Raw genomic sequence first — 26309 nt, forward strand, 5'->3', positions numbered from 1 at the left:
GAACACTGCTTTATTCAATGCAGATAATATGTTCTACATAAAGTTCCCTATGTTATTAGTTTTCTTTCTGTTACTTTAGTTTATTTGTTGATTTTAGGTGGATACTACGTGTATATAGAGACAAGTGGTGTGGCATTAGGAAAGAAAGCTCGCCTCATCAGTCCACAGATACCACCAAATCAACAAGGCCAGAAATGTTTCACATTCTGGTATCACATGTATGGTCAGAATGTTGACCGGCTCAATGTGTATATCCAGTTTGGGCTCTCACTACCTTCCTCTGCTACCTTGACAAAACAAGGCACACAGGGGAACCAGTGGAAGAAAGCTAGCCTATCATTCTCTGCTTCAAAACCATTCAATGTATGTTACATGATTGAAAAGTGATAGATTTATATTATCTTTCATATATTGCAGATTGGATTAGAATATAAGTCCGGAGGGTACCCACCCTTTGAGTGCGGGGTTGCTGCTTATGGGTAGTACCTGAGGGACAGGATATTCCGATCTGAATCGCAAACACTTACCTTTTCTTGCATATTCCATCATATTTTAAATTCTTTACCTCATTGAAATAATTTTTTTGTCATTTCATCTAAAACTATTTTCTCACAATGGCATATGAATTAATAATGGCAAAATGATGTCATCCTTACCATGAAGTTTCACTTCAAAATGAAGTCATTATAATGGGGTTTGTTCATAAAATGCACTTTAATGACGTTATTTATAGCACGTGACTCATCTGGCACACACCGGCCATCCCGGATAAAATTTCTGGCAAGGGTATAACTAACAGAAACATGAGTCTAATATGCAAAAAATTGTTATATAAGTCAATAATTGTAATTACTATACAGAATCAATGATTGAAATACAAAAAGACCTTCAAAGAAGAAAAAGTGAATTCACAAGGGCATAGCATAACATGATAATAGTATCTTGTCTAGAATTGATCTGACTAGAGATGGAAACAAAAATTAAAAATTTTGATTTATAATGTGAAAAATTTGCAAAATGTTATTCTATTTACTTTTAGATTGTCCTAGAAGGTAGACGAGGCAATGGTTACCGTGGTGATATAGCTGTTGATGATGTGTCAGTGGGAGATGGACCATGTTCAGGTTAGATATTATTTAACGCTGACTGTGATAATTATATAAGGCAGCTCACAAAACTCCTTGGTTAAGATTATTAGTCAATAAGTGTGTAATAAAGACCAAGTTCAAATAGACTAACTAACAGAAAACTAGCTTTTTAGGAGTCACAAATTCATTAGCCAATTGATACCACTATAGTGCATGATTGCATTTTTCTTATGGATATTATGAGAAAAAAATATCACCCATTTTTACAGAGTGATTTTTTAACATATTTAACTGTATTAACTTATTAACATGACAAGTTTTTTGATACCAAATGTAAGACATTTCTGCATATTTGATGAAAAATGCCATACTGAAATTACAAATTAATTTTACATTAAGGCCAAGGTAAAAGCAAATCAATTTTACAAGTCCAAGGTAAATATAAATTTAATGAAAAATTAAACTCAACATTAAATCCTGTAGGTGATCCTAACATGAGACAGTGTGATTTTGAGAATTCGACAATCTGTGGATTTACTCAGGCACATGGAGGAGCAGACAAGTTTGATTGGACTAGAGATAATAGAGGAACATCGTCAACTCGAACTGGTCCTACTGTTGATCATACACTGGGAACACAAAATGGTTAGTTTAATAAAACAGAGAAACAAAGAATCCCTAAAGAATGCACAAAATGACAAAATTGAAAATGTTGCAGGCTCGGTTTGATTGAGCCAAGCGACATGCTCATGGACAGTAATGAAAAGTGCTATATTCTACTGTATGCTTTCTTAACCATTTACCTCTGTGGGTTATAAAATTACAAGGGCCATGAAATTTGTGCATTTGGATATTACTATTGTAGCATATGTAATGAAGATATTTTTCTTTACCATTGTACTACGATATGTTAATACAGAAGGGTCATATGTTCTGCCTGTAATGCTTAAAAAAGATTGCAGTACAATCATGAAAAGTGTTTATGTTCTAATTTAAAAAACAAATGCTGTAAGAATGTGATAATACTACTGAGAGCTCATCGGTAAATGTTGCTGAATGATTTAATACATTTATTAAATTATAGGCGACTAAATATTAAGACATTGTCATCAGCAATTGATACAGAAGATGAAATATGATTTCATCTGACATGTTCGTGTTTGTGTACTTATTTGAAGTTTATCATAAATATAATATAAAAACTATCAACTTTATGCAAAATTGAGGCATGTCTATACTTTTTATGTTTACAATTTTTGATTGCTTTATTCTTTAATTTGTGTATATTTTAGGACATTACATGTATATAGAGGCATCAGCACCTAGAAGGCGAGGTGATAATGCCCGTCTCCTGAGTCCCATATATAACAAATCAACCCAACCATCATGTCTTAAGTTCTGGTATAATATGTATGGAAGTAGTATGGGAACACTGAATGTGTATACAGTGTTAGGAGGTGTTTATAGGAAGGTGTGGTCCAGAAGTGGTGAGTCTTTTGTTTTATCTTCCAAATAGGGAACAGTTATCATTCAATTTGCAAAGATCTTAGAAAGATTGTTGTTAATCAAATTGAGTGAAGGAGGATTTGTTTTGAGAGGGTTGATTTCATGTTCTTACTTTCAGCTATTCAAAAACTAGATAAGTTGTGTCAGATTTCTTATCTATTTTAATTCTTGTTGCTTTTGTTTTTATTAACTGTACTAAACCAGTTATATATTACTTTTTGACAATACTTATTTTTTAATTCAGGCAATCAGGGTAAACAGTGGAATGTGGCATCTGTAACAGTACCGGCCAGTAGTAGAACATGGCAGATTGTGTTTGAAGGTATTGTAGGAACCGGTATCCAAGGTGATGCTGCCATTGATGACTACAGTATCACAGCTGGACCTTGCTCACCAATTAATGGTATGAACAAACATCTTCAAATCTTCTTTTTTGTCTGAGCCTCTTTATCCAAAAATCAAAAAGGATTCTTTTTAGAAAAGAAATGAGCCTCGTCACGACAAAACAAACATAATGGGTTTGCGACCAGCATGGATCCAGACCAGCCTGCGCATCTGCACAGTCTGATCAGGATCCATGCTGTTTGCTTACAAACTCAGGTATAACAAGTAGAGAAACTGATAGCGAACAGCATGGATCCTGATCAGACTGCACAGGCTGGTCTGGATCCATGCTGGTCGCAAACCCATTATGTTGGTTTTGTCATGGTGCGGCTCAAATTATTTACAAGAAATATAACCATCAGACTCAACTAAGTTTGTTTGCAAGGCATAATTTAATTTAGATTGACATTGAAGGGCTTAAATTGGGTTGTTTAACTGAAAATCAGCAGGACTTCATTAGACTGAGGTCCTTTAATTAAATCAATGCTCAGGTTGGAAATATTCACCGTATCATCATTATAAATATCAATTAAAACTTTTTAAAAGAATATTATATTGCATAGTATATGTGACATTGAACAAAATATATAACATTATGCTAAGAAAAATATTGTTAGTGCAAAAAGCATGTTCTACAAGTAAAAAGATTTGAAATTAATGTACATTTTGGTCATATTTTGCAAGGCACAAAGTTATGTAACTTTGATATGAAGAACCTGTGTACATGGACAAATGACCATGGTCATGATAAATTTGATTGGCAGTTAAGACAAGGGTCAACACCTAGTGGACAAACTGGACCTACTAATGATCATACACTTGGGAATGCTCAAGGTAGGCATTCATATTTGTGCTATTTCTAATACTTGTAATTGAACAGTAAATCCTTATGTATTGTTAATCCTTTGTTCAGACAGGATGAATTAGATCATATTTTTGCAGGGACAGAGTCATGAGCATTATGAGTGACATGTATTTTTATAAAACTCTAGAAAATGATCATTATGAATGTTAATCAAATAAAAAATTGGTCTTCAATGGAAGTCAAGTGTCATATTATCAAACTTAAATTTTCAAGTTTATGTAGTTTTAGAGCACCAAGCAACAAAATTTACCTTAAAGTTGTCCAATATCATTTAATTTAAACATGATAATTGTTGTCTTATTTGTTTTCTTAATTCAAAAGAAAGAGTTATTGACTTTAAACTAGAAATCTGTATGAAGTGGATATCTGTAATATCTTTATTGTGTAAATGTGTTTATCAGTATTTCATGTACCGTGTCATTTTTCAAGGTTCCTACATCTTTCTTGAGGCCTCCAATCCAAGGATACAAGGAGACAGGGCGTGGCTTGTCAGTGAGAGTTTCTCCACATCGTCTCTTAACTGTTTATCATTCTGGTACAGTATGAATGGTAATGGAATTGGTGCACTAAGAGTGTGGGTGTGGGCACAGAATGGAGCTCAAACACCAATCTGGGAGCTGAAAGGAAGACAAGGTACTTCCTGGTTACAGGGAAGAGTGAAAATACCAGCACAAACAATGCAATACAAGGTAATTATGACAGCAAGTAAATGATATTGTGCAGTACAGTATAATGTAACACACATGTAATTATAAAATTAATTTATATCATTTTTTTAAACAATAAAAAAGACCCAACATTTTGAAAATGTTGACAAGTAGCTGTTAAATACCACTATATGTTTTTTACTGTTTTTGTTATTGTTGTTTTTTTTATACTTTGCCAGTTTTTCAAGTTCAAGGTTGTGTATGAAATAAATTTTATCATACAGATACTCACTTTTTTGACATAAATGAGCAAATGAAACCCTATGTATTTTCCCATTAAAAAAATAGAAATGTTATGTAATGTTTGCCTACCATTATTTCTGTCACAGATAATAATGGAGGGTACAAGAGGCACTAGCTTTGCTGGAGATATTGCACTGGATGATATCAGTTTTAGCGCCACATCATCATGCACAAGTAGGTATCATTTTTTGCAATGATATATAATTATTAGATGATTAGTTATGTTCATAGACTTTGATAGCTTCATGCAATAACTGTTGGCCAATGGTCACCAGAACCATCTTTCTTCTGTTGCTTTTTGGCAATTTAGTATTTTGTAGGGAAGTCAATTACATTTTCCTACTTTCATGACAAATTATTTAGCGCTAATTTCTTTAGTTAACAAGCATCTAGCATGCTCTAAAACCATTATTTAAACATTATAAAATTCTTGTTTGCCCTTTCTAAAGAAGTAAAAATTTATTCATTTCTGAGGCATTATGTGTCCACATATTAATTACCAAATAAGTACAGTCAGGTATTACCTAAAATGTCAGTGTTATGTAAGCATTTGATCCTTTTATCATATCAAATATTTGAGCCACGTCACGACAAAACCAACATAATGGGTTTGCGACCAGCATGGATCCAGACCAGCCTGCGCATCCGCACAGTCTGATCAGGATCCATGCTGTTCGCTTACAAACCCTATAAGAAGTAGAGAAACTGATAGGGAACAGCATGGATCCTGATCAGACTGCGCGGATGCGCATGCTGGTCTGGATCCATGCTGGTCGCAAACCCATTATGTTGGTTTTTTGTGACGCGGCTCATTTTGGTCCAGGATATGAACAAGGGAAACTTAAGGTGCCTTATATTTATCATTATTCCTATTCATTAAATATTTGCATTTTTGTAGGAACACCTCAAAATTCCCAGCCATCAGTTCCTGCAGTCACCCCTACAGGAGCCTCAACCACAGGTACAAGAGGTACAACACCTAAACCTACCAGTGCCACAACAAGGAGGTCTACTGCTAAACCAACAGGTAGTGCTTTTAATTAAGATGGTACATCCTTTTATTTGTAAAATCACAAGTATTTTACATTCATCTAACAATATCTAACCATTGCAAAATATGTTAAATCTCTTGCTAAGAACAAAATGATTTGCTTTTTCCCTTAAGTTTGTTTTTGTTCTTTGATTATGATTACATAGTCGGTTTTATTATCTTATTAATTAAAGCTGAGTTTTTGGAAACATATAGTAAACAAAAAGAAGAAATGATACTATTGCCAAATCTGTCACCAAAAGTATGACATGACAATAAATATGTCACTTATCAATAAGTTTCACAGTATAGAATTGTTCACTTATTGTTCATGGGAAGAGTATATGTGTAAGAGTAGAACACTCAATTGGTAGAGCTAAAGAATGGTATGCAGAGAGTTTTGTTAGTTTGCAGATTTTTCCCGATCTTTAACATATAACATAGAAAATTTACAAATACTGAGATTTCATTTTTAAAAACTTGAAAAATCCCAACCAAACCATGAATGGAATCGAAATAAACCAATGTTTGTCTGACAGGTGGAAATAGCTATGTATGTGACTTCTCGTATGACACTTGTGGTTGGACACAGGATAAAACAGACCAATTTGATTGGTCAAGACACAAGGGTCGTACTTCCTCAGCTGGAACAGGACCATCTGGTGACCACACAACGGGATGTGAGTAAAATGATATCTTATTTTCTGCATGTTGTCATTTATATCTCACACATATGTGCTGAAGTTATTTCTTTCTGCATATTTTGTCTATGAAGTTAAAGTTGATCCATTTTGAAGCAGGGTCAAAATTTTGTGTTAGAATTGGCAGAATACTTGACTCACTTACAAAATGTTGTCATATGCAGGTTACTGTATGTAAATGAACCATATTTAGGGTGTAAAATAGACATAACTTTACTTATATTTCAAGTAAAATAAAGATACAATAAATGTACACAATGTTTTTAGCTCACCTGTCACAAAGTGACAGGGTGAGCTTTTGTGATCGCTTTTCGTCCGGCGTCCGGCCGTCCGTCGTCCGTCCGGCGTCCGTCCGTAAACTTTTACTTTAAATGACATCTCCTCATAAACCACTAAGCCAATTTCATCCAAACTTCACAGGAATGTTCCTTTGGTGGTCACCTTTAAAAATTGTTCAAAGAATTTAATTCCATGCAGAACTCTGGTTGCCATGGCAACAAAAAGAAAAAACTTTAAATATCTTCTTTTAAAAAACCAAAAGAGCTAGAGCTTAGATATTTGGCATGAAACATCTTCTAGTGAGTGTCTACCAAGTTTGTTCAAATAAAAGCCCTGGGGTCAAAATTGGCCCCGCCCCAGGGGGTCATTGATTTTCCCTATATGCATATAGTAAAAACTTAAAAAATTCTTCTTTTAAAGAACCCATAGAGCTAGAGCTAAGATATTTAGCATGAAACATCTTCTAATGGGTGTCTACCAAGTTTGTTCAAATAAAAGCCTTGGGGTCAAAATTGGCCCCAGCCCAGGGGGTCAATGATTTCCCCTATATGCATATAGTAAAAACTTAAAAAATCTTCTTTTAAAGAACCCAAAGAGCTAGAGCTAAGATATTTAGCATGAAACATGTTCTAATGGGTGTCTACAAAGTTTGTTCAAATAAAAGCTCTGTGGTCAAAATTGGCCCCGCCCCGGGGGTCATTGATTTTCCTTATATGTGTATAGCAAAAACTTAAAAAATCTTCTTTGAAAAAACCCAAATAGCTAGAGTTTAGATATTAAGCATGAAACATTTTCTAGTGAGTGTCTACCAAGTTTGTTCAAATAAAGGCCCTGGGGTCAAAATTGGCCCCGCCCCAGGGGGTCATTGATTTACCCTATATGCATATAGTAAAAACTTAAAAATTCTTCTTTTAAAGAACCCAAAGAGCTAGAGCTAAGATATTTAGCATGAAACATGTTCTAATGGGTGTCTACAAAGTTTGTTCAAATAAAAGCCCTGGGGTCAAAATTGGCCCCGCCCCGGGGGTCATTGATTTTCCTTATATGTGTATGGCAAAAACTTAAAAATTTCTTTGAAAAAACCCAAATAGCTAGAGTTTAGATATTAAGCATGAAACATCTTCTAGTAAGTGTCTACAAAGTTTGTTCAAATAAAAGCCCTGGGGTTAAAACTGGCCCCGCCCCAGAGGTGTCATTGTTTTTAGCTATATGTGTATAGTAAAAACTTAAAAAATCTTCTTTTAAAAAACCCAATGAGCTAGAGGTTAGATTTTAAGCAGGAAACATCTTTTTGTTGGTGTCTACCTAGTTTGTCCAAATAAAAGCCCTTGGGTTTAAATTGGCCCTGCCAAGGGGGGGGGGAAGTCATTGTTTTTCATTATATGTCTGTAGTAAAAACTTAACATCATGAAACATCTTCTAATGTGTGTCTTCCAAGTTTGCTCAAATAAAAGCCCTGCGGTTTAAACTGGCCCCGCTCCGGGGGCCTATATACAGGTGAGCGACCTCAGGGCCATCATGGCCCTCTTGTTTGTTCTTGATTTTGAAAGCCAAACTGTAGTCTGAGAATAAACAGAAATAATAATTTAAATACAACACTCTTTGTTTAAAGTAATCTAAATTTATTGTTCATTGTTTATCCAGCTTAGGATGGAAGTTTGTGTATTTAGTATATGGTTTATGTGCCTAATATAATGCAAAGTTAACTAAATAAAAGACAACATATGATCCTAGCAGAGTTGATAGCACTTAAAACCACCTTTATTTGACTAAATTAATATTATGGTTTATCTTGTTATAGCTGGATACTATGTATATATTGAGACATCTGCACCAAGGAAGCTTGGAGACAAGGCTCGATTGATTGGTCCCTCCCTACAGCTGCAAGCAGGGCAGTCCAAATGTTTCTCATTCTGGTATAATATGCTGGGTAGTAATGTAAAAGCGCTTAACATTTATGCAAAACATGGCACAAGTCTTGGTTCCCCTGTGTGGACAAAGGCTGGTACCCAGGGACCAAACTGGAAATTAGGTCAAGTCTCTGTTACAGGACCAGGACCTATCCAGGTAAATTTTTAAATTTATACCCCTGCACAACAAAGTTGTAAGGGGAGTATACTGGAATCAGCTTGTCCGGCCGTCACCCCATCTGGCCGCACTATGGAATAGGGATAGGGGGCCATCTAAATGTAAACAGAACAAAAGAGAACAAGAGAAAAAGAGATCATTCTGTAACAATAGAGTAAGGGGCCGTTGGCCCTCTATTAAACAATAGAAAATAACAAAAGAAACAGAAAAACAAAACATGACAGTGGCAGTTCTAGTTTAATCTAAGTCATTTTGTCTGTTCAGTTTATCATACAGATGGGTTTATACTAAAATGTCCTGTAAACAGAACTGTATCAGTGTAATATTTTAATTATTTTACTTTTGCAGGTATACTTGTATATTGCATATTTAAACTTTGTTATCTTGAAAATTTACTGACATGAAAACATAACCAAATATTATCTGTGTCATTATAGCCTTAATACCAGCATTATGACTGTAAATCTTGTTGTTTTTATTTTATAGAAATTTTTAAAAGTATATCTTGTACAAAAGAATTATATATATTTAATTATAATCTTCCATCAACATGACAATAATCAGAAAGAAGAAAAATGTTTTTTTTTTTCAATTTTAAATATCAATCTTCTCTTTTACAAAATTATTTTACCAATCATGTGTGCATAACAGAGTTGTCATTGTTCTGCTATGACTTATGCACTGTTCATTACTAGTTTGATTTAAAAATATGATTAAATTAATTTATGAAATACAAAAACTGATAAAGCATCAGTGAAGAGATCAGGATTATGATGGCATAAGTCTGCAGTCATTGCCATTTCCTGCTGATGAGTTGACTCATTGATATATTGATAGTACATGTATATCGTTTGATAATATTACAGATTGTAATTGAGGGTGTACGAGGTAGCAGTATCCGTGGTGATATATCCATTGATGATACAAACGTAACAGCTGGAATATGCCCTGGTAAAACTTAGTTTAGTCTGGACAATTTTCTGAATAACTTATCTTTTACCACATTTAATTTTTAACACTGTAGCTTTAGGAGTATTTTCGACTTACAATTTTAATATTTTTAAAGAGAAGGAAAATCTGTTAACATTTGTAGGGAAGAATAATTATATTCCTTTCAGTTAGTTATGAGTAGAATTCACAGCAATATAGCAAAGTTATAAATATATATTATTCTTAAAAGTCAGACTGTTTTTTTTTTCATTTTGATAGAAATTTCATCAGACATGAAGTTGGGGATGGGCCAGATGAGTCACATGCTCTAAAATGACTGCTTGCTAGCAGATATATCATTTATACTTTGCAGTAGAATGATACATGGATTATTCCTGTATATGTTTATATGAAAAATAATGTCAAATTCATTTAGTAAAATATTTGAATTTGTTATTTGCTTTGTTTACACAGGTGCACCAACTCCTACAGGTCCTCCTATAGTGCAAGCTTTGCCATGTAACTTTGAGAACAGCAATAACTGCGGCTATACTAATTCACAGGGAGATGATTTTGATTGGACAAGAAATTCTGGTACCACAGGTTCTGCAGGCACTGGACCATTTGCAGATCATACATTGGGAACCAAATCTGGTAATGTTAATACAACTAAAGTTTTAAAGAAAACCTGGAATTTTTCAGAAGTATTAGTGTGTTAATGGTATTTATAATTGGGACATTTTGTATCTTACTTTAGCCTACAAATTAATGTAGTTGGTAACACTTTTTTGGGACAGTTGTCCACATATTGGCAACTATGAAAATACACATTAAAAGGAAAAAAAATAGATGGATGAATTAACTAAGTAATGAAAGAATGAAATAATTTATCACCAGGTATCAAATATTTATTTCTAAAAACATTTAAAGAAGATAGACATTAGTTATAATTACTTATATAGATCAAAATGTTAGAATGTTCTGAAGATGGTTATATTTGCAAGAGAATTACAATTGGAGATAATTATACCTATTGATGATGTGTACTGAACAAAAAATAAAAAAACTATTAACAAAGACAGTTTATTATTTTCCTGTTGATTTATTTTTTCTTTTATTTTCAAAAATATTACAATTGAAAGCAGATATGAAAGATAATTTTATTCTGTTGAATCTTATTTTCAAATGAACGATTTTTTAAAATCTTTTTAGGTCACTACTTTTACATTGAAACATCAAGACCAAGGACTCAAGGGCAAAAAGCTCGGCTGGTATCAAAATCAGTGTCTTTAACTAGTTCAGTGTGTGTATCATTTTATTACCATATGTATGGTAATAATATAGGAGCCCTCAATGTGTATGTGACCAGCTCTGGTTCATCTAATAGTGTACCAGTCTGGTCTAGGAAAGGAAACCAGCAAAACAGATGGTCTGTGGCACAATTCACAATGAATCCTGGACAAAATCAACAGGTGCTGTTAATATATCACATTGTTTATTTCATTTTCAGATTAAGAATATTTAAATTCAGAGAAAATCAAATCTAAGTTTAGAAAAAAAAGATCAATCATTACTTTTTTCACTGTTGATTTAAAACTGGGGTTTTGTTAGTATAAGAATTTCATTGTTTTCATCCTATTACAGCCATGTGGTATATTGAGTAGGAAATCTTTTATTTAGATCTGAGAAATTGGTACATTAACCTTTCAGTTTATATGAGGAATAAAACTTTCATACATGTAATTATTTCAGTTAATGTTTGAAGGAGTAGTTGGTAATGGTTACCAAGGTGATATAGCTATTGATGATGTATCAGTGAAAGCAGGTCCATGCAGTGGACAAGGTGAGATCTTTATAGTAGAAAATCAACCTTACGGTCTCATAGGCTATGGTATAAGGCCTGTAGGCCTAGACGGCCTAGACTTTTTAGTCCTTATCCTGGATGTAGCAATTGTTTTATTCTGTAATGATCTAATTTATAATATTATATCTAATGTCATTTGCCATTTTAAAACTATTGTTAATGAATTGTGTAGACAACTTGGCAATTACGTGAGGAGAAACAGGTTTGTTCTGTTACAAAATCCAGGAAGACTTGTTTAAGGTTACTCCCTGCATGTTTAAAATGTTTTAATCTTTATGTAGTTCAAAGGCAAAACAGCTTTGTAAATTTTCTTTTCTTTTTAGCTCATCTTTTTTGAAAAAAAAAGTCTAGCTATTACGATGACTTCTATCAATGTAGTCAATTTATATATAATTCAAACATTTTAAAAGTTATCAACATGAAACTTGGAATACTTGTTTATCATGACAAGGTGCAGTTGTAAGACAAGATTCATAATTCTGAAAGCTATAATTTCAGATGTATTGCCCCCTTTTTAACTTTTTGTCAAAATTGGTTGCACTTAACAGATGAGCAGTGCTTGCAGTGCTCTTGATTTTTAATGATTAAATACACAAGAAAAGTTATAATTTTAACAAGGCACATATTGTATCAACTAAATACCCAATTTTTTTTCTTTTCTCATCAATAATAAAGTTAGTCATTTTTTTACATTAAAGGTGCATGCAGCTTTGATCAAGGCAGCCTTTGTACTTGGTCAAATGTTAAAGTGGTAGACACTTTTGATTGGACGTTTCAAAAACAAGGAACACCATCAGCTGGGACAGGACCAACTTCTGATCATACACAGGGTAATGGAAAAGGTGAGACTATCTGTTATGTTGTACATGCTTTATTCATTAGAAAGTATAATGTAGGGATATAAATTCCATGATGATTAAGTGATATATTGGTTGCATTTCATTGTCAAAAGGACAATTGTCAGTTGTTTATCATGTTCAGTATACCAGGTAAAATAGATGAAGTGGCTTACCTTCTCAAATATCCTACAGTTTTACATACACTATAAAGATTTTCATTTGAAAATGTATCAGTTTTTTATGCTGCATGCCTCCAGATGAGCCAAACTATTTCAAACTATTATAGGAAATTAAACTTAAGAAAAATGTACTAAGATTTTAAGAAAAGTCAATATATTCACAATTCAAAATTTTATAACCATGTAATATACAATTAATGACTGATTTTGCAGCATATATCATCATATTTAGTCATGCAGTGACAGCTTTCTTTTTTGCATATTCTGGGCTATTTTTTTGTAAAGTTAAAGTACCGTTTGCAATGTGTAAATTACTTTCTTTTTTCACAAATTTTACCCTTAATACATTTTCATTTTTTTCATGAAACTCGGCATGAATCCAAATGCATACTACTTTAAGATTTTTCATTACTAGGCTAGAATGGCCAAAATAGGAATGTGGTCATAATTATAATAAACAGTAGAAAACTAGATTCTTGAAAAGTAACTTAGAATTATGATTCTGTTTTTACTTTTTGTAATTGTTTTTATGAAATATATTTCAAATTTTTTTACAATTGTAGGAACCTATATATTTATTGAAACAAGTAGTCCGAGACGTAGAGGTGACAAAGCTTGGCTACAGAGTGCCATTTTTAGATCAACTGGTTCTTCTGTACAATGCTTTCACTTCTGGTACACAATGAATGGAAAATCTGTCGGTACACTGAATGTTTACCTGTCTAATAATGGTACAAGGACTAAAGTTTGGTCACTTTCTGGAAATCAGGGTATACCTTGGAAATCTGCACAGTTGCCCATTCAGAGTAAAACACAATATTCGGTATGGAATATGTTTTTTATTATACACTTATAAATGAAATATTGAGAAATATTGATGGAATAAAATGCGTATTTTCATTTTCCGTATTTTCACTGTAAAAATTTATTTTTCACTGTAGTGAAACATATTTTCGGTATTTTCACTGGTGTCTTGCCGGACTACTTTCTTTTAAATTCTGCCTGTACACAAAATTTAAGGGAAGGTCTTTCAAATTTTCTCGCAAAAAAGAGAAAAATGTATATAATAAACAGAAAATTCAAGTTTTTTCTATAAATACATGATTTATTTTCATCTTGTGGCATGAAAATTACCATATTTCACTTGTGGCTACCGCCACTCGTGAAATATTTATTTTCATACCACTCTATGAAAATAAATCATGTATTTATAGAAAAAACTTGAATATCCTCTATATATCTTAATGTCTATCTAACTAACATACATAGCACTAATTTTCATATTTTCTAAAGAGTTTTATATACATGCATTTTATATATGATGTATCTTTTGCATGAGCTATGGTTTATTTCTGTTTGTCTGTTCTCTCTTTGCAATGCAAGTGTTAAATCAATACATAAGTTTGACAGATATTTATTTATTGTCAGTACAAATAATTTGTGACCATATACTGTATTTTAGCAATTATTTCAATGTTATCCTATTTACCATTAATGGATACCAGAATTTATAGCATTTATAAGTATGAAATATCTTTAGTTTTGTAATCAAACATTTATATAATTATTACCATTTACAATGATCAAAAATAAAAGTTAGAAGAAAAAATTATCTTGGGTTGAAATGATAATTATTGCTTTATTTCTATGACTTTGACAGATTATCATGGAGGGCTTGGTAGGTACTGGTTACCAAGGTGATATAGCTCTAGATGATTTGTCATTCACCAGTGGCCGATGTTCACTCACACCAGCACCTGCATCTCCACCTGGTGTATCCACATTAGCACCCACCACTTCAGCTTCTACGCCAGTCATAACAGCTACTTCCTGTAAGCATTAAACAATTGTCAAATTTTTTTTTACACTCTATGGCTAATAATTTCAAGCCTAAGATCCAAATGTTTTACTTTTGATATCCTTTCTTCTCTATATAAATAAAGAGGATAAAATTTCATTTTAAGGATATGCTAAAAGAATAGCTTCTCTTTGTTTATCTTTATGTTCATATTTTACTGTTATAGATTTTCACTACATTTCAGTCAATTATTCTATCGATGTTTTTATATCTATCAGTTTTTAATACTAAACAAGTTCCAGAAAATGATGATTTTGTTAGTTTGTCTGTTTGTCTTTTAAATGAGGCGTACAAAATGTTATGATAGTAATTATTGCCAACAGTGTTAAAATCTTGAAACGTTTTTGTATAATGTGACAAAATTCATTGTAACAAAAATTAAAGTATCAAGCTTTGAATACTTATGTCATAATAAAATGGCTGTCTTTTTAGTGCCCAGCTCCTTTAACTGTAACTTTGAGAGTAACACATGTGCATGGACCCAATGCAGAGGATGAAAAGGAACATTTTTGAATCTGGCATCAGCTGATCACACCAAGGAACATTCTTTTACCTTGGGCTTGTATATCAATTCAGCTTATTCATTTTATCTTTCATTTTTTTATCTTTTCCACAATTTCAGCTCTTAATTTTTTTAATAATTCGACTATATTATATTAAAACTTTCAAAAAGTTCAAGTATCATATTAGGTAATAAATACTGTTTTTGAAATCACAGTCTAAAGTAACAATTTATTTTAAGTAGATAGAATTATAGACAAGCTAATTAGATTTTCTATATGTTTTTATTTTTGGATTGGGAAATTGTTAAAGCTTATAATTTCATCTGTCTTTTGAATAGTAATGTAATTTTAGCAAAAAATCTTTCTTTGTTGTTTGACAGATGGCTACTACATGTACATAGAGGCATCTAATTTAAGACCAAATGCCAAAGCTCGCTTAATAAGCCCAAGGGTTCAACCTCAACAAGGACCAAGATGTCTGAAATTTTATTATCATATGTATGGAGCTCACATCAACACTTTGAATGTGTACGTGAAGTCTGCATCAAACCTTGGTAGTGCTGTATGGACACGTAGAGGTACACAGGGCAACTTATGGATTCAGGGATCTATTGTCATAAATACAACTACTGGCTATAACGTAAGTTCATGACTATTTTGATGAAATATTTGTATTACATCTACCAAAGTACATTATGCTATCAGAAAAACAAAGGCAGACTGGAAATGGCAAAATGGTTATCACATTAGAGGCTTATATGTATCAATATGGCTAAGAAGCAATACCATATACTGTTTTATTACTTAACATAAATACTTCTCATTTAATGCTTAGCATTTAAAGCTGATTGTTTGTGAAATAATTTCTTAATGTGAACCTGGTGTTTTTCAGGTTGTGTTCGAAGCTCTGAGAGGTGTGAATTATGCTGGAGATATAGCAATTGATGACATTACATTGGCTAATGGTGTTTGTTTAGGTAGGATGCAGCCATTTTGTTCGCCATCTTGAATATAAAAATAGTTTTTGATTAACTTTATGATATATTTTCATTTAAATAGTCTAGAGATGATGAAGTGTGATTAGTTTCAAATAACTTATGATACAGTTAGATAAATTCAGACCTTGATGATCATATGTTTTCATATCATATAAAATTAAATAATTTCAGTACAATGTGTAATGCACACATTTTATATTTTAGCCCCCACACAGGGGCCTAATAGCACTGTATTGAGCACCTGTGACTTTGAGAGTAATTTATGTGGCTATACAAATGATAGAGCTGGAGATAATTTTGATTGGACCAGACAGACTGGCGGCACTGCCTCCCGTAATACAGGTCCAAGCTCTGACCATTCTCTTGGAACTAGAGCAGGTATGTAACTTCTTTATTATATTCAATTAACAGTAAACATAAGGTTGTTAAATAATTTTCATTTTCTTGCGTATTACTCTCTTTATATTAGTAAATTATATAATTTCAATAAAACCAAGCCCATAGTGCATGTGTGTAATATTTTCAAATATGTGCATTTAATGATTTTATTAATAAATTTCTAAGAAAAATGTATTTGAAATTATTTGCTGCATGTTTAGTTTGAAAGTATATGAGTGTATATTAGTTTTGTAAGATATTATTTACATGCATACAGAATATTCACAAACATATACTACTGTTTATAATGTTCATGTATGATTTTAACATTTTTTTCTCGTTTTGATCCCAATGGTATTCTAGCCATGTAATCTGGTACCTTTGTTATTGTATTCCTATTCTGAATCAGAATGATTAAAACCTTTACCTATACTTGCTGGCAGGAGGTCATTTGTTCTACTCAGGTAGCTGCTTATGTTCCCTTTAATGCGGTTTAATTCTTGTTCTGTTACAGCAAGAAAACACCTTTGTTGAATGCAATGCACTGCTATCATCTCCACCCAGCCTCTATAACTTTATTGTATTATCAAACAGATAAACCATCAGTCTTATTACATATGACATGCTTGTTTCAGGTCACTATATGTATATTGAAACCTCTGCACCGAGACGCACAAATGACAAAGCAAGATTGTCTTCAAAAACATTTACAAAAAGCACAAATGATGAATGCCTCAAGTTCTATTATCACATGTATGGAACAAATATTGGAACATTGAATGTCAAGGTTGGTCATTGGAACATTTCTGTTAAATTAACAATTAATCATGTGTCAATATCTTCAGAAATCACTTACCATTATAGATCAAAGTCATTCCAATTGACCAGACTCTTAACTGTTTGACTTTTTTTGAATTGTTGATATAGATAATATCTCTGAAAAAAATAAATACAAATGTAACATACTTCCCCATATCCAAAGTTGAAAGAAGATTAAATTCATGACAATAAATATTTAGCAAAGTAAAGATTAGACTGAATCTTTTTAAGCAGTAAAGAAATCTCATAAGTAAAGATACATGAATTAAGGTCGAACATTATAGAATATATGTGACTGCCATCAATAATCATACCACAAACTGATAAAGTTTTCATTACCTAACAGTTGAGGGTAAATAACAACCTTGGTTCAGCTGTGTGGGCAAAGTCTCGTAATCAGGGTAATAAATGGAACCTGGCTGTGGTGACGTTACAAGGAAACAAACTCACACAAAACTTTCAGGTACATTTGTATACCAGTAGCTTGTGGAAAATAGTTAACTTACCGAAATTTTTTTTTAGTTCTAAAGTGGTTACTTTATAGTCGGAAAACTGTTTTGATGAATTTGTTAAACTAGAAAAATAAAAAAATAATTTTTTATCAGTGATTATTAGCTTATGAGCTAAGGCTCAGATATGAAATTATTCGATGAAAATTTGACATATGAAATAGCATCATTTAAAGTATGAGCATATTAAAAGATGCCAAATGAAATTTCACTTGTATTATGAGATACATATTACTACTAAGTTTCTATCATCTATATGAGTTGTATCTAATGGCAGGTATATCAATTCAATGAAATAGCTTGTTGACATTGTTTTATTCTTTTGTGATTTGTAGGTTGTATTTGAAGGAATCAGAGGTACTGGTATCTATGGAGATATTGCCATTGATGATGTTACCTTGACAACAGGAGCTTGTTCATCAGTATCAGGTTATACAAATATTACTGTTATATTGTGTAAATTTACTGGGACATATTGAAGCAATAAAGAAAATCAGTGATGCCATAATGGTACAATCACAGAAATGATTATGATGTATTGCCAATATTTAAGGCAATCAATAAATGATTGGTCAGTATTTGAAAAAATCCACACTTTTGACTGATGTCAATAAATTATGAAAATTCATCCAAAACATTCACAGAAGCTTGTAACAATAATACTATGAGTCATTGTCTAAAACATGTATCTTACAGAATTCATTTTAACAGGTATGAAAGTGAATTATAGACAGATAATTATTGATGTATCAGCTTATTGTCAATATTTGACATCTGATATTGATTTATTTTTGATATTCTTTTCTCTGTATTAATGATGGCTGTAATCATTGACATGATGAGGAGGAGCTTTGAGAAAAAGTTTTTGATAAACATATATATGATACAGGTGGATGTAACTTTGAGAAAGGACGCTGCACGTGGACAGATGTACAGACTGGAGATAATTTTGACTGGAAGACTGGTTCAGGTAGAACAACCTCTTCTGGTACTGGGCCTTCCTCTGATCATACACTTGGAAATGGTCAAGGTAAGATTTCCTTTGTCTATATATTTTGAAATTATAATTTCTAAATAGAAATTATGTATAATTCTTTAAGCATATTATACACCATTCATGAATTTATATACCCCTATTAAAGACAATTTCAGTCTTTTTATAATTTATGTTTTCTAGTGTGAATATCTGCTCAGTTCATTGTAAACAACAGTGCTTAGCAGCCAAATGAACAATGTTTTCGACAAGTGAAATAGATTAATTCTGTAGAAATTGACTTTGCTTAGGGACAACAATTTATCACTTACATAACTTATTACCAGAGTTTAATATTCATCATAATCTATCAAGCAGATCAGCATAACAATGCACACTTTGGCATGAATTTGAGAACAAATACTTAATATTTGGTGATATTAGTAATCATTCACTTAGTGTAGAACATAATTATTATATATTGTAGGACATTACCAATATTTGGAGTCATCAGCACCAAGAAGAACTGGTGATCAGTGTTGGTTAGTAAGTGAACAATTTCCACCAACAAATGGTGCCTGTATCAAGTTCTGGTACAATATGAATGGACGTAATATTGGTACACTCAATATCACTATACAGGTACAGTTATATTATCATATACACATCAAAACTTTGTTAGATTACAACTGCTTGTAACGCTGATTAACATTACATGATATAATTATGTTGTTTATATACATGGCTGCTGCAAATGGCTAATAAATTTTTATTTCAGCCAAAGAAATAATTTGTTAAGTGTTTTAAATTTGTTACAAAGAATTTTGACAGGTTATGATGTAATATATGTATGTGTGTTAAAGGCATACAGTAGTCTTTTAATATTAAAACATAAACCATGTGACTTGATTAATGCTTCCGAGGGATCACTTTGTTTTTCCAGAATTTTGTACTTCACAACAGCAGGTGTCAAGTGCCGTGTGGCAGCCGTAAAAAGTTGCCCCGTACTTCACTTCAGTGTTGTTATATTTTCTGGTCCTTCGGGATCATTGATGCCAACACTATAAAGTGTTGAGAATTGAGTACCGCTCAAGCCGGTGCTAGGGGGCGTGAGGGATGTTGCACTTATTCATTATCCCTCATGTACAGACTCAATCAAACCGAGTCTGCAATTCTTATGTTATTTTGTTGTGATTAATGCTTCCGAGGGATCACTTTGTTTTTCCAGAATTTTGTACATGTGTAAGAGATGGATAGTGTGATGAATTGAGCCTAATTCATTCAAAGCTTTATTGGATGCTTAAAGTGTCCGCATTAGAATGTAGCATTAGAAAAGTATTGCATGCATAAAACATCAATGACTTTGACTTCATTAATATTCCAGGGTTAAAGATAAATAGATATAAGTTATGTGCACTTCAGACATATGACTTTTATCAGTGAATGATAAATGAAATGTAATGATTAAAATAATACTGATATGTACATGTATTTAATCTTATCATTTTTTCCCTATGTTCACTTATTTCTTTCCATGGTCCAATCCTTCTTTTCTGACTTCAAGAGGATCAACAACCTCCCAATCCCCTTACCTGTCCCCCAGGGTTAAAGATAATTATATTCAATCAACGTTTAATGCATTCTTTCAGTATGGTAACAATAAAAACCAGACTGTATGGTCAGTGTCCGGTGATCATGGTGACAAATGGTTAAGTGGTCAAGCACCAATCAAATCCTCCACACCATACCATGTAGCCATTGTTGGTGTAAGAGGAAGTGGTTACCAAGGAGACATAGCATTTGATGATGTCTCTTTCTCTAAAACAATATGTGGAGGTGAGTGACCCAATTGCTGTTAATTGTATACATCAATATGCATAAACCTTTTCAAACAAGTATACTCAAAATCCTTTTAAGAATAAGGATTAGTTATTCTTTGCAATATGCGTATGTAAAGCATATGTACAGAAAAAAGTTCAGTCTATCCCTTTCTTGGCATTTAGCACTGAGTTATAAGGTATTGCTCTGCTCCAGTAATGAAAGTGAGAAATTTTAAAACTGTATATTAAGTATATTAAAACATATCATATATCAATTAAAATTATTGTAATAAAAAGGAAAATGTAATATGTTCATAAGGTAAATGATATCTTTGTTTAGTTAGATAAATGAAATTGTTGCTGATAAATATCTTGTACTTTATAATCAAATGATATCTTGTTATCAGAGTAAAGTTATGGTATATTAAAGTACCTGATATTTTACCTGGTACGTCCAGTATCTGACAAGTTAGACTATCTTTATCTATGTATAATCTAATGTTGTGCCATTTTGAGATGTATTTATTAATTGATGACTTATTAACACTTGCAAATTTTAATATACATGTCTGTTTTTCTGTACAAAGTCCAATCAATCATGCAACTTGATATCAATTCACTTTTGAAAGTGGACTGTTAAATAAGTCATGCATTTTTGACTTTAGAAAATGGTAAACTTTACAAAGTAAAATATGGAGTATCAATTGATATTTACGTTGATTTATTGTATGTTTATAGTACAACCAAGTGAAGCATTAGTAAATGGTAGTACAGCACCACCATCTGTAGCTACAACACCAGCAACCACACCAGGTTTGTATTTTAGTCACTATATTATATCATTAAATATAATGATAATAAATTCTCCTTCTTGCCGACTTTAGATAGGCAAGACAAGACTCTCAACTGTAAACTGCTTAATTGTAACATTCTGAAAATGTTGATATAGAAGTTTATCTGTTGAAAACTACAAATAATACGTTATGCTGAGGGTCTTGAGTCAATTGTCAAGCTGAACATTTTTCTCGCCCTGTGATATTTACAATGTAAGTCTTGCAACAATTGAATTTATATTTTCACATGTCATTAATTAAAGTTTCTTGCAACAATTGAATATATATTTTCACATGTCATTTATTAAAGTGTCTTATTTCAAGAACAAGATTTATAACAGTGTTAAGAGTGATTCAGGGCTTTGAGCTAATTACTTAATCTAAAAATTTTTCCATCTTTATATTGCCATTGATTAAATACTGATTATTTGATAATCTTTCAGCAACTGGTGCAGTGGATTGCAACTTTGATACAGGATTATGTGCATGGATACAGGATAAATCAGACAATTTTGACTGGACAAGAAACAAGGGCAACACAGGGAGCTCCCTAACTGGACCTCAAGCTGATCATACCTCCGGCAGTTAGCATTTTTCTTTCTTGTATCTCAAAATATACCTATATCTTTCTGTTTAATTTGATCCTTTTATCATTATTCATTGTGATACAATATATCATACCTTTTTACACCCATCAGAATGATAGTGTTACACTTCAAAACTGTTCACTATTTAGGGGAGAAAATGTTAATCCAAGGGTCTTGAGTTTGAGTCCTGGTCAGGCTGCACATTTTCTTTGATAGTTGGTGCCCAACTTGGGGCCGTGGCTGCATATAGGTCAAAGTTTAATTTGCATTGATCTGTAATCCTGAGAAAGACAAATATCAATATTGCTTGAAAGTATGTCACAGTTCAGAACTGTTCTTTTTTTAGGGAGAAAATGTGTAAGTGGCCAGATAGCTCAGTCCATTGAGCTGTGGAATGGTATTCCAAGGTTCTCAAGTCAATTATCAAGATGAACATTTTTCTTGCCCTGTGACAATAGTCTTTTAACAATTTATTATGTATTTTCTTCCAGTAAAGTTACAATATTAATTAACATCATTTCAATTTGTTTATTTCACTGATATAATTACAGGTGGTTACTATATTTATATTGAGACATCATCACCAAGGAAACAAGGAGATAAAGCACGAATCATAAGTCCGCAGCAAGCACCAGGTGCAACTTGTTTGACATTCTGGTACAACATGTATGGACAACATGTGAACGCTCTCAATGTCTATGTAAAGACAAAGCCAAACCTTGGTTCCCCAACATTTACCAAGTCTAGAACACAAGGTACCAAATGGATACAGGCACAGGTCGACCTTAATCCTACTGTAAACTACCAGGTCAGTTATTTAAAACCCTTTCTGTGTGGATTTTGTTGAAAGTTCTTGGGATAGAATATTGTCAGAGTCGTCATGGTGGTGTGTAAGTTGAAAATCAACTACATAAATTGATCTTTCTGTTAATGAAAGACAGGTATATTGCCTTGAATAGAATTTTTGTATGGCTATAATTTTGTTAATAGTAATTATTCCTTCCAAATGCACCACAAGCTCCTAATACTTAACATAACATTGTACTAGTTTGATAAAAACTGCTGATACATTTTTAATGCATTTGTTTCACTTTTGTTCCCTCATTACAGATTGTTATAGAAGGTGTGGTTGGAGGAGGTTACCGTGGTGATATTGCTATTGATGACATCACAATGACTCAAGGGCAGTGTACTCAAGGTATAGCTTACATAAAGACATTGTAATGATAGAAATTTAACATTTCATTCATTAATAGCTTTATTGAATCACAGTTTCTATCATATTTCAGTGTAGAAAAAAATATATTGTTAACCTTATCCTTTTTGTCACCATATCCTTTTTGTCCATATGTTTGAACTACATTATAAAGCAAAACTTTGTGTATTCAAACCATATAACATTGATTATTAAATTTTAGTACAAAACAACACATTAGCCTGTGATTTTGAAAGCACATCTTTATGTGGCTACTCTCAAAGTACTAGTGACAGATTTGATTGGTCAAGAGGTACTGGTACCACTTCATCAAGTAGCACAGGGCCCAGCAATGATCATACATATGGATCTGGAAGAGGTAAGAGTTAATGAGTTTTAAAATTATAGAATAGCAAATAGTTGATTAGTGCTTTGGTATCTCCCTACCTTAAAGATGATTGATTCAAGGTCTTTTAGACTCACAACCATGACCTAACTAACCCTGTATGATACATTTTTGTACTTGTTTTTACAAGAAATTGATGAGTAATTAAGGTGTGTTTATTAAAGTCAAGCCTAAATAAATATCCACAAGGAAAAAAAAGTGATAAACTTTACTCCACCTAAAATCTAATATGTATAGGATTCTGAAGTAAATTTTTAAATATTTTTTAATGTATCAAGCTCGTGCTAAGTCATTATGTTTATAACCTCTTTAGTGTTAAAGATTGATACTGAATGTGAAATATATTTTACCAGGTCACTACATGTACATTGAGACTTCGGCACCAAGACGACCAGGAGATAATGCAAGATTGAGTTCTGGTGTCTACACACCTACCACAGCTCCACAGTGTCTGGAGTTCTGGTACAACATGTATGGAGTGGACACTGGAACACTCAATGTATACTTCAAATCTGCCAATAACTTAGGATCACCTGTCTACAGTAAACAGGGTATGTTCATAGTTTTAACTGTTGATATACAATACTTCCAAAAATTGTTTTTGTAGATCACCATTTTATGCTTGCCTTGAATTTCAAACCAATTGTAAGTGTGCTAAGAAATTCTGTCTTTTTGCCTCTCCTGGCTGTATATTCAACAATCTAAGTTTATTCCTGGACTCCCTGTATCTAGCCTAGTATTGTATGATAGTCATATGTTATGATTCCACAATTTTACAGAAAGCAAATTTATAGAAATTTCTGTAATGGAATGGTCATTTAATTCTTTGTTTTCAAAATGTATCTAGGACTTGGAATGATGAATAATTCATTCTGTTATAATCTTATTTTCATTCATATTTCAGGTAACCAAGGTAACAGATGGATTAGAGCCCAGGTTGGTCTACCAACAAATGGACAGCAAATTTCCCTTGTATTTGAGGGTATAAGAGGAGCATCTTATCATGGTGACATTGCTATAGATGATGTTAGTGTGAAACAAGGCTCCTGCGGACAAGCACCAGGTAGTCATTACATTACATTTTATCATCTGTATAAAAAAAACAACATGATTCTCCGAAGACAAAGTAATGTATAGCTTTAAAGCTCTGCACTGTTAGATAATGCAACTAAATGAAGTTACTTTTCCACAGAAAAATTAGAATTTTAAATATTTAAATTGCATTCTTTGCTTTACTAGATCTATTTGCATAATTCAACTGAATTTCCTTCTTTATCACCATATTTTTTATCTGGAGTTAGGACAGCTAACCATTTCCTTACTATTGTAATATTATGAATTGTTAGTAACAGCTTAAATTTCTTAATTTGACAAAGATATCAACTATTCAAAACATATTCCTTAATTTCCATATAAAATTTACACAAATCTAGAGGCTGCCACTTTCATTTGATTTGTTCACTACGTGCACAGTCTACAAATTTATGTTCATAGTCTTTTATAATATTTGCTGAAACATGTTTATTAATTCTTTTCTTTTTTTCATTGCCAGGCAACTGTAACTTTGAGGTAGACAAATGTTCATGGAGTAATTCACAGAATGACACGTTTGATTGGCAGAGAGCAAGTGGTAGTACAACATCATCAGGAACAGGTCCACCATCAGATCATACCTTCTCCAATTCTACAGGTATATCTAATCACATGTCTATAATGTTGGAAATATTTATTACATAAATTTAATATTTGATTGTTGCTGATATTTAGAATTTAGTAATGTAACGACATGTAGGAACTATGTGTGCATCATTAAGTTTGTAAACCTTTGTTGGTGATTTTCAAAAATAAAAAATGTATGTAATGAAACATTAAAAACAAATAGGTAAAAATTCAACGCTGCATTAACTCTATTTTATATTGCTATTATTACAGGACACTATGTATTTATTGAATCTTCATCTCCAAGGCGACCAGGTGATAATGCTATCTTACAAAGTGCTACACTCACAGCCAGCACTAACTGTATACAGTTTTACTACAATATGTATGGTTCAAATATTGGTACCCTTAATGTGTGGGCAGCAGGTCAAATAGTATGGACCCTCTCTGGGAACCAGGGCACTTTATGGAAGCAAGGTCAAGTCAATGTTGGACAGAATTCAGCTTATCAGGTACTTGTTGTGGATAACTGTTGTTTTCTATTTATATGAATTTGCACACTAAAACCTTTTTATTGCAGTAAGTTTGAATCCATCAAGGGATAATTTATTCCATGCAAGTGAAGAATTCATTTAGTATACAACATAAACAGTTCCCCAATACAACCATTTTGCCTAATTAGCTCAACTATTCGAAGAATAACTTTTAACTTAGAAATTTTGGTTAAAGTTTTTCTGAAAGTCAAATATCTCAATTATTGCTTGAGATATTCAATTGAAACTTACAATACTTATTTATAGTAACAAGGTTCATCAGATTGACAAGTTGGATAACTCTGCCTACAATATTGACAGAATTATGCCCCTTTGAAACTTAGAAATTTTGGTTAAAGTTTTTTGTAAAGTTGAATATCTCAATTATTGCTTGAGATATTCAATTGAAACTTACAATACTTATTTATAGTAACAAGGTACATCAGATTGACAAGTTGGATAACTCTGCCTACAATATTGACAGAATTATGCTCCTTTGGAACTTAGAAATTTTGGTTAAAGATTTTTTGTAAAG

At 32.4% G+C, this 26309-nt stretch overlaps 1 protein-coding gene across 1 annotated transcript in view; it reads left to right on the plus strand.

Annotated features, from left to right (window-relative positions):
* Positions 1-26309, plus strand: part of LOC132717438 (MAM and LDL-receptor class A domain-containing protein 2-like) — a 149806-nt gene that overhangs the window by 20014 nt on the left and 103483 nt on the right. The window contains 37 exon segments of the mRNA XM_060700908.1: positions 98-363; positions 1040-1124; positions 1572-1733; positions 2381-2575; positions 2839-2997; positions 3663-3812; positions 4273-4532; positions 4880-4967; positions 5692-5820; positions 6363-6503; positions 8605-8870; positions 9758-9842; positions 10296-10475; positions 11034-11293; positions 11574-11664; positions 12384-12527; positions 13267-13526; positions 14364-14535; positions 14994-15047; positions 15445-15704; positions 15957-16041; positions 16267-16440; positions 17076-17227; positions 17606-17722; positions 18104-18197; positions 18658-18798; positions 19229-19383; positions 20391-20577; positions 21300-21374; positions 21838-21978; positions 22533-22789; positions 23092-23179; positions 23400-23555; positions 23936-24133; positions 24487-24645; positions 25135-25272; positions 25515-25753. Of these exon segments, the coding sequence (XP_060556891.1) occupies positions 98-363; positions 1040-1124; positions 1572-1733; positions 2381-2575; positions 2839-2997; positions 3663-3812; positions 4273-4532; positions 4880-4967; positions 5692-5820; positions 6363-6503; positions 8605-8870; positions 9758-9842; positions 10296-10475; positions 11034-11293; positions 11574-11664; positions 12384-12527; positions 13267-13526; positions 14364-14535; positions 14994-15047; positions 15445-15704; positions 15957-16041; positions 16267-16440; positions 17076-17227; positions 17606-17722; positions 18104-18197; positions 18658-18798; positions 19229-19383; positions 20391-20577; positions 21300-21374; positions 21838-21978; positions 22533-22789; positions 23092-23179; positions 23400-23555; positions 23936-24133; positions 24487-24645; positions 25135-25272; positions 25515-25753 (5963 nt within the window).

This window comes from Ruditapes philippinarum, unplaced genomic scaffold (genome assembly GCF_026571515.1).
Source record: "Ruditapes philippinarum isolate M1 unplaced genomic scaffold, ASM2657151v2 ctg1642_1_1_1_1, whole genome shotgun sequence".
NCBI lineage: Eukaryota > Metazoa > Mollusca > Bivalvia > Venerida > Veneridae > Ruditapes > Ruditapes philippinarum.